The sequence below is a fragment of the Cynoglossus semilaevis genome, chromosome 1, assembly GCF_000523025.1.
Source record: "Cynoglossus semilaevis isolate Cse_v1.0 chromosome 1, Cse_v1.0, whole genome shotgun sequence".
In the NCBI taxonomy this organism is placed as follows: Eukaryota; Metazoa; Chordata; class Actinopteri; order Pleuronectiformes; family Cynoglossidae; genus Cynoglossus; species Cynoglossus semilaevis.
The window spans coordinates 28,903,624-28,912,607 of NC_024307.1; the positions used below are offsets into that span (position 1 = coordinate 28,903,624).

General features: G+C 41.3%; 2 protein-coding genes across 2 annotated transcripts in view; both read left to right on the forward strand.

Annotated features, from left to right (window-relative positions):
• Positions 1-607: 607 nt before the first annotated feature.
• Positions 608-5,353, forward strand: LOC103389835 (girdin-like). The gene is made up of 2 exons (XM_008325435.3): positions 608-807; positions 1,039-5,353. The coding sequence occupies exon 2, from the start codon at positions 1,120-1,122 to the stop codon at positions 4,930-4,932; it is 3,813 nt and encodes a 1,270-aa protein (XP_008323657.2). The 5' UTR covers positions 608-807; positions 1,039-1,119; the 3' UTR covers positions 4,933-5,353.
• Positions 5,354-6,081: 728 nt separating this feature from the next.
• mepceb (methylphosphate capping enzyme b) overlaps positions 6,082-8,984 on the forward strand; it is a 6,181-nt gene continuing 3,278 nt past the window's right edge. Inside the window, exons 1-5 of the mRNA XM_008325458.3 lie at positions 6,082-6,660; positions 7,156-7,562; positions 7,844-8,097; positions 8,490-8,787; positions 8,860-8,965. Of these exons, the coding sequence (XP_008323680.1) occupies positions 7,192-7,562; positions 7,844-8,097; positions 8,490-8,787; positions 8,860-8,965 (1,029 nt within the window). The 5' untranslated portion in view covers positions 6,082-6,660; positions 7,156-7,191. The remainder of the gene's footprint in view (positions 6,661-7,155; positions 7,563-7,843; positions 8,098-8,489; positions 8,788-8,859; positions 8,966-8,984) is intronic.

The window sequence follows — 8,984 nt, forward strand, 5'->3', positions numbered from 1 at the left end:
AGGACTTTTCAGTTCCTTGCCGTGGTTTTACTCCTGCAACAGAAACACTCATTTGTTCTAAAGCAAGTCTTACAAATGCATGTTTGAAATCAAGCGTGTGTTTGTTGCTGTTTGGGAAATAAATGACATTCACATGACCCACACTCCAGTCCAAAGGGTGGCAGTAATGCTCAATCTTGACCAAATTTCTAACACAAAGAACCTCCACCACTATGTCGCCTGCTCTTTACTGAACAAACTGTCTCCTGCTTCAGTCACGGCAAGTCAAGTCCATTTTATTTGTAAATCTCGGGCTCAAAACAATTTTGAATTTTAATTTTCAGCGGACTTTACAGTTTGGACATCTCCAACCAGACACGTTCATTTTGGACTCATCAGTCCAGCAGATCTGCTGATGGTTATTTCTACCATTAGGTTGCATGGCTTTCTGTCCATGTTGGCTGTATGACTTTTTTGCCTTGGTCTTTTAAACAAGTCTGGAAGAGCAGAGCGTTCCCAGGTGTGGCGGCAGGAGTGACCAAACATCATTAGGATTCCAGACCCCTGGATCATTCAGTTCACTTTAACCAATCAATGGCACTGGAAAAACATGACATATGAAAGTGTTGACATCAAAGGACCGGTGACCAACATGACGATTGACGTGTTTCTTTCGCCTGTTGCCTAACTTGGTACTGTTAGGTAAATGGGGGACATGCTAATAAGCCTGTAATTCTTTAAATGATCTCGCATTACCTTAAAAAATGCATTACCTTAATACCTTAGATGGGACCAGATTTTCGACCACTGCGTCTATGGAATGTCCAGGTCTGTCATCAGTGATGTAGCTTCTCAGCCATAAAGTACACAGTGTCCACCACATATTTGTGAAACTCTTGAAAGTGGTGCCTGTTTTTTATTTTTACTAGTCTTTCAACTTTAGCTAGTTTCACAGTTAATGTCTAAGTAAACACGAGTTCATACTGGTTCAGGTTGTTTTTATTGACTGTCCATTGCTGGTTTTGTAACTAACCATTACCATTCCTCTTCTCCACAAAGACCCTACATCTGCATATAGAGAGCTCCTGCCTGATAGATACTTCCAAACTATCATGAAAGCTTCTAAATCCAGGAGGTGTAATGCAACATGAGGCTGGCCAACTTGAAGGAAAACCGAACACAAACAACAAGATCTTGGGCACAATTATTCTATGTTCTGTGTTTACTATCTATGGACTCGGGATGCTTTCTTTGGCTTGTTTAGAACTGTATCAGCTCCAGAAAGAAAACCACAGGCTTTGGTCAGATCTGAATCTTATGAACGAAAAGAACACCCTGGACAGGAAACAAATTGAGGCTGAGAAGGGACGGCTCCAGTTGGAAAACCAGCAGCTGAAGAGCATGGCTACAGGGTTAGGGTTAGAGATGAATCAAATGAAGAATAGAATTACCCATTTACAGTCGGAACTAAGTCAAGTACAGAACAAGAGTACAAAGTTAGCTGAAGACTATCAACAAGTGAGCGCTGAAAATAAACTTCTCCAGTCTAACCTAACCTACTGCCAGTCAGAGAGGCAACAGATGGAGGACGAGAATAAAAAACTACAGTCGAGGCTGGATGAACACTGTTCTAACAACACTTTGTTATTGACAGAATTGGAGAAAGAGAGGTCGATGGCCAAAACATTGTCTGGAATAAAACAAATGCTGGAAGATCAAAACCGCCTCCTTGTGGAAAACCTCACTCGCATTCCATACAGAATTGGAATTTTATTTGCAGAAAATGCTTTACTTTATTCAAATCTCACTTCCTGTCAGTCAAAAGCACAACACTGGGAGAAGGAGAATAGAGATGTACGGTCACAGCTGTATGAAACAAGCATGAACAACACTTTGCTCAACGAAAAACTGACAGATGCGAGGATAACGAGAAAAAAGTTGTCAGGAGAGAAACAACATCTCAAGGCAAATCTTTCCCTTGTTCAAGAATCAAGTCCAAAAGTAGCTAGGGAAAACAGTTTCCTCCAGTCAAATCTAACTCTCTGTCGTTCGGAGAAAGAGAAGTATCAGGTTGAAAATGATGATTTACTCTTCGAGCTAAACAAAATCTGTGCAAACAACACTTTGCTAGGAAAAGAAGTGGTTCATGAGAAGTTGATGGTTGAAAGGTTGGCTGGTAAAAATCAACTGCTGGTAAATACAAACCAACTCCTCCAGTTGAACCTTTCTTTTGTCCATAACACAAGTGAAACATTATCGGTAGAAACCAGTTTTCTCATCACAAATCTAACTTCTTGTTTGTTGAACAAACAACACACAGCAGAAGAAAATAAACAATTACAGTTGAAGCTGAATGAAACATGTGTCAACGCAACTTTACTAAGGGGAGAATTAGCAAACGCGAGTTCAAGGAGGGAAACTCTATTTGAAGAAATCCTCCTGCTCAGAGCAAACCTAACTTTGGCTCAGAACAAAAGGTTTCATTTATCGTCAGAAAATATTTCTCTCCGATCCATTTTAACGTCATGCCACTCTGAACAGCAAGTGAAGGAGGTTGAGAACAGAAATCTGCATTTGAAACTGAAAGAAACACATGCAAACAACACTTTGCTGAAGAAGGAGTTTGACAAGGAGAAGTTGAAAACACAAACATTATCTGCAGAAAAACCACTACTGGAAAATACAAACAAACTACTGGAGTTCAATCTTACTCGTGTTCAAAATACAAGGGAAAATGTGTCTGCAGAAAATCAGTTACTAAACTCAAATTTACAGCATTGTCGGTCAGAAAATCAACTGAAAGAGCATCAGCGGGGAAATATGCAGTTGGAGCTGGATGAAACACTCACCAACAAGACTTTTCTAAGGAGAGCGTTGAACAGCCAGATGTCCAGAAGAAAAACACTTTCTGAAGAAAACCAACTTCTTCAAACAAATCTAACCATTGTCCAACACCTACAGGCCAATCTCTCTGCAGAAAATAATTTTCTCCGCCTGAATTTGACGTTCTGTCTCGCAGAAATACCACAAGAAAAGGAGCGGAATGACAAGTTAAAGTCAAACCTCAATGAAACACGTGTGAACAACACGTTGTTACATAAAGAACTGGCCAGGGAGAGACTGACAACGGAAACGTTGTCTACAGAAAAACAACTACTTGAACATACAAACAAAATTCTCCAGTTAAATCTGACGGTAACACAGAACACCAGTGAAAATCTGAATGCAGAAAGGTATATTCTCCGCTCAAATCTCACTTCTTGTCAGACCAAGAAAGAACACAGACAGAAAGAGAACAGAAATCTACGTCAGAAGCTGAATGAAACATGGGCAAATAACACTGTGCTTAAAGAAGAACTGTCGATGCAGAGGTCAAAGGTGGAAACTGCTTTGGCACGGAATCAACTTCTCAAGTCAAATCTAACCCTTGTCCAAGTCACATGGGCAAATATATCGGCAGAAAATCGTTTACTTCAGTCAAGTCTTACGTCCTGCCAGTCAGAGAGACGAGCGTTAGAGGACGAGAGAATACGGCTGCTGTTAAAGAGGGCAAAGAAACTGCTCCAAGAAATTAAACGGGTTCTTTTGTTAAATATATCTGTTTCCCAGAACAGATGTGCAAATCTATCTGCAGAAAACAGTTTTCTCCTCACAAACCTTAACGTTTGCCAGTCAGAAAAACAACATTTGGAGGATCAGAATAGAATCTTACAATTGAGGCTGAACCAAACAAAGACAAGCGTGACGTTGGTGATAGAAGAATGGACAAACGTGATGTTGAAGAAGGAAATGTTACTTACAGATATCCCACTCCTCAGGAATGATGTGCTGCTTGGCCAGAACTCGAGCACATATCTCCTTGCAGCAATTGCTCTTCTGAAATCCAATCTTAGTTCCTGTGAGGCCAACAGAACAATGTTGGTTGAAAGAAATCAACTTGCAATAATTGAAAAGACTTTACTCCTCACAAATATTACTGACTGCTTATCAGAAAAACACCAGGAGAAGAACAAGATAAGGAATCTGTGGTTAGAGCTGAATGAAACACACGTGAATATGACTTTGCTGGAAGGTGAGTTGACCAAGGAGGCTTCAGTGAAAGACAGGTTAGCTGCAGAAATCTCAGCTCTTCAAGACAACATAACCCAAGCAGAGAACATGACTCACGAGTTGTCCCTTAAAGAACTGTTGTTCCAGTCAACTTTACGTGACTGTGAAGAAAACAATTTGAAGTTAGACCAAGCATATCTACAAGCACAGCATAAAATTGAATATCTCCAGGTGCATATGAACTATGTCCTCAATTTGACCGCCCCTTTAAAGAAGACCATTGGAATCCACAAGGCCAAAATCTCTGCTATCCAGGCAAATCTGTCATTGGTTCTTTTAGAAAAGCGAAAGCTCCTTACAATTCTACATTCTCCCAGGCTGCGCATTGACAGATTCTGTAATTTGGACACACTGCAGTGTTTAAGTTGCCCAGTTGGCTGGAAGCAGTTTAACTCGCGATGTTACAACATCACAGAACACGTCACAAGATGGAAAAAGGCACGTTCCATATGCCTGGGTAAAGGTAGTGATCTTGCTGTTGTTCGAAATCTTCCAGAACAAATTTTTTTAGTAAGTTTTGTCAATAACTACAACATCCAATACCTATTCAGTGACCAAATATATGAAGGATCGTGGGTTGGGTTGATTGACTCGGTACGTGAGGGTAAATTTATATGGATTGACAACAGAGACACTGCGTTTTCATACTGGACAGAAGGCAACCCCAACAACATGATAACGAGTTGGGATGTAGGGAATGATGGGCAGGACTGTGCTGTTTTTGTCCCCACAAAGAATATGAGTCTATATAATTGGGATGACTCACAATGTCGTAATCATAGATCCTACATATGTGAGGCTAAGGCGTTTATAATAAATCCTTTTGATCCAAAGGACAGCTAGAGGCCCTCCCTTCTTGCCGTCGAGTGTTTGACCTAATCTGACCCATTGCACATTCTTCTCAAATGCAAATGTATAGTCTTTTATTTCATTGTATTCCATGATGTTCTCAACACCATTGAACAAATAAAGTACATGATTGTTATTTTTCATAAGATTTCAATCATTTTTGAATCACGTGCTTTTACTACTCAACTGTCGTTTCTGCTGACCTTCAACCTACTGTGTTCGTCAGCAGGGATTCTACCAGCTCAGTTATTAGTTGACATCAGTTGCAGGTGTACTGCATTATTATGTACTTGTCTACAAGAGCTACCAACTTCTCAAAAGCTTCTCAAACACCACTTTCAAATAGTGGACTCACCGATTAAATGAAAAATTGTTTTGGACACTACTCCAGCATGCAGTTATTTTATCATTACTGTCGCACAAATAACAAGCTGCTGCTCTCTCTGCTATGTCGTCATGACTGCGATGCATGATGGGATATTTTTGCTTGGCTAGTATGCATTGGATGTACACAAAATCCCACCATGCATTGTGGGATACATTGAGTGCCCTATATAGTGGACAACTTCTACTCAGGAACCATTTTTTTACCACTACAAAATAGTGTGCCTCGTATGTAGTGCACTATGTAGGATGTAGGGGGAAGGTTCGGACACAGCCACAGACTAATAAATAAATAATTAGAAATAATTTGTGTTAACTGTGTTAACACCTGGGAAAATAATTGTTGGCGTTAATCAATTAATAGGTTGATGCCATAATAACGTGTCAAGTTGCCCAGTCCTAAATGATACATAATGTTATATACATTATTATATGATTGGTTGAGTGACATGTTGAATAGGTAGATATGGCTTTCTTTGCATGGATGAGTTCTAGAATAATATAATAATAAGTTAAATGTCAGTTATGATGTATCAACACTGTTTGTTTAAATTGTTTTATGTTTTCATTTATTTATTTTTTAATGTGTTGGTTCTTTCGCTCTTAATTGATAGAAATTATATGTTTGTTGTTGCTATTTCTTTCCAGGCATCGCTTAGGGCACCGCAGCTTTAGGGCCCTTTGCCCCGCTTTCCTGAGCCCTTGTCCAATCAACGCGTGTCGGCGTTGTCATTGGCCGTCACGTGGGACATGCTGGAGCTGTTCTCCGCACATGATATGTTGACCGTGCAGTCAGTCACTTGGTTACACGCCAACCGCATATATAAATGGTGGGCCTAGTTCAAGGAAGCTCACAACTTAGTCTTAGGTAGTTGCAAACATATCCAAGAATTTTACTTTGTGTCAAACTTTTTTTGCACACGCAAACACGTTAACCAAAGTACGCACGCATGTTCGTGCTTAGACACGACGTGGGTTTGCTTGGACGCGAGTTGCGCAGTTTACTCGGGTTCGTCTGTTAGTCTTTACAGTTTTGTGTGTTCCGTGCGTTAGCTTGGTGCTAGTTGCTTCCTGCATGTCCACCCGTTGTGGCTAACTTTAGCGGCTAACAGTTTACTTGCTTCTTTCATACGGTATGCGTGAATTGCTCTTGACAGCACTCCAGGATTGGCGGAGTAAGCATAAGGGGAGGGGTTAGGACGTGTTTTGGCGAGGGTTATGGGGGAGTCAGACACACACATAAACTGACCTATTTGTGTCACAGACACTTGGAGTGTGTCAAAATATTGTAAACAGAGGGGCGGGGTCAGTGAAGGACAACAAGTGAGCGACAAGACAGTGAGTATATTTATTGTTTTAATGATCGATAAATGATTCAGCTGCAATTGGCAGCGGCCTTGACGGTATTACTAAGTGTAATGTATTACTAAGTTCAGTTCAACTTTCGTCTGTTTTGGTTATCACGTTTTAGTAATGTGAGATTTCTATGTGAAGAAGTTACAAAAGTACTACATTGGCAAAAGTTTGAATTGATTAACTTTTTTAACGGTTTTAGGATGTAAATTTCGATTGCTTTAAATTATTTTAACGGTCATGAGTAGCTGTACTTTAACTGCCATTGATGTTAATGCTTGCTGATAGCAGGAGGTACAAACATAGGTCTTATTAAAGTTATCAGTAGTAATTAAAAGCACACATAAAAAAGCTTAATTAAAAAAAGTTAAATGCCAAAATAATATCAAACTCAATAACAGAGACTGAGCTTTTAAAATTAAGTGAAAAAACAATTGACCAAGATTCATCAATTTAAAACCATCTCCCCTCTGTTTTCAGGATACCCTGTGATTGGCCGGCTTTAAGTGCTCAACAATGATGTCATTAGATAAAGACACTGTTGTCACTCATGAGGGACCTCTCAGACTCAGCCCCTCCTTCACTGCTGGCAGCTTGCCTTTACCCCAGCAGCCACAGCTGACTAAAGTTCAACCCCTGTATCCTAAATTTGGCCTGCAGCAGCCCAACAACGGCCAGCCCCCACCCTCCAGCTCTCCTCCTCCCCTCCAACGAATTGGAAAGAGGCGCTACACTGTTGGTGTTGGTTTCAAAGGGTTGGCCAAGCGTCGCCGACGCACCCACAGTGAAAGCCAGGCGGACCCTGTGCTCCCGAGTCACTTCTTGCTTGGCGGAAACATCTTTGACCCGCTGAACCTCAACTCGCTACTGAATGAAGAAGTCAGCAGGTGAGATGGTGGCCATCAAAGACCCATTGATTGATTATCTTTAATTGATTTACCACTGCTTATCTGAGTATCTTGATTTGTATTAGAATGTTACATGTGAAGATCACAAACATGACAGTATTTATCAGGTCTGTGAAACAACATGACAAATTGTTGGGGATCTGTGGTAAAACTTGATAAAACATTTTTAAACAGATGTTGGAACCGGATGAAACAATAAAACTTTTCAAAATCAAACTGTTCTTTTAAAGAAAGAAAATATCTCCCTTCTTCTTTCTCAGATCGACCAATCAGGAGACACCCAAGTGCTCACCTCTGCCATCACGGTGCAGAGACCCTGTTGAGATTCTGGTACCACGTGACATCACTGATCCCCTGAACCTGAAGGGGGGCAGTGGAGATGGAGAGGAGGAAGGTGGTGTCCTGCTGTCCCCCCTGAAGTCCAGGAGGAGACATAGGAACAGACACCGGGGAGGTGAAGGGGAAAAGGAGGTGATTCCTGCTCGACTGTTTACCTCCACAGCGCCATTTTCAGGTCAGTGTAACTTCACAACTGAGGATGTGACCCCTAAGTTAGGCAGAACACCGTGACAAAAGAATGTGGCCCCCGTTTTCATGACACTAGAGAAGTTTGTGTGGCCAAATATACACAGTCACATTTTTCTTCACTGATGTTGGACTATGAAGTTTCTGCTTCACTTTAGGGAATAATAATAGAATAGTCTTTGTCATTGTACCACAAGAGTCTAATGCAATTGAGGATAATAATAAATGTGATTCTTGTGGTAGAAGTTCCAGCACTGGGCTAAAAGGCAAGGGTCACATGATGCAAGCTTTATTTTAAGGCAATGTTGACCTAGATTGTAAAATAGATTTAGGTTTCTGAATGCACATGACTTAATTTTGAAATAAAATATATACTTGCAGTTCCTCTGTTAACCAGAGAGGGCAGTGTTGCCGCATCTCCTCTTCCCTGCGAACTTAACACAGCCATCACGTGTCGAGATGATGTAGCCCCGCCCCCTGTACTTCCACGGAGAAACACTCATCCGCCACCTGGCCACATCCACAAATCTGTCAGCCACGGGGAGAATCGTCAACGTAGGCGGCGGCGCACCACCTCCTCCAGACTTACAGATGCTGCTGTAGCCACTGTCCCATCTGCACCTGTCAATCAAACAACAAAGTTCCAGACGCCATTAATGGGAGAAGAAAAGGCCGGAAGGTGAATTCCATGCAGGAACTACATTACATGGTTGGATGAGCTGTGTATTAACCTATGTGCTGCCACCTACAGGTGTGTAGGATCTCAGTCGTCCAATCAGCAACCAGTGAAGATGAAAAAGAACAAACTCCGTTACCAGTACGGCAACCACAGTCATTACTACGGCTACCACGGCTTCTATGGTGATAACAGTGAGG

Bases quoted from the DNA above. Each gene is read 5' to 3' on its own strand.
- LOC103389835 (XM_008325435.3), top strand. From the start codon at position 1,120: ATGCAACATGAGGCTGGCCAACTTGAAGGAAAACCGAACACAAACAAC.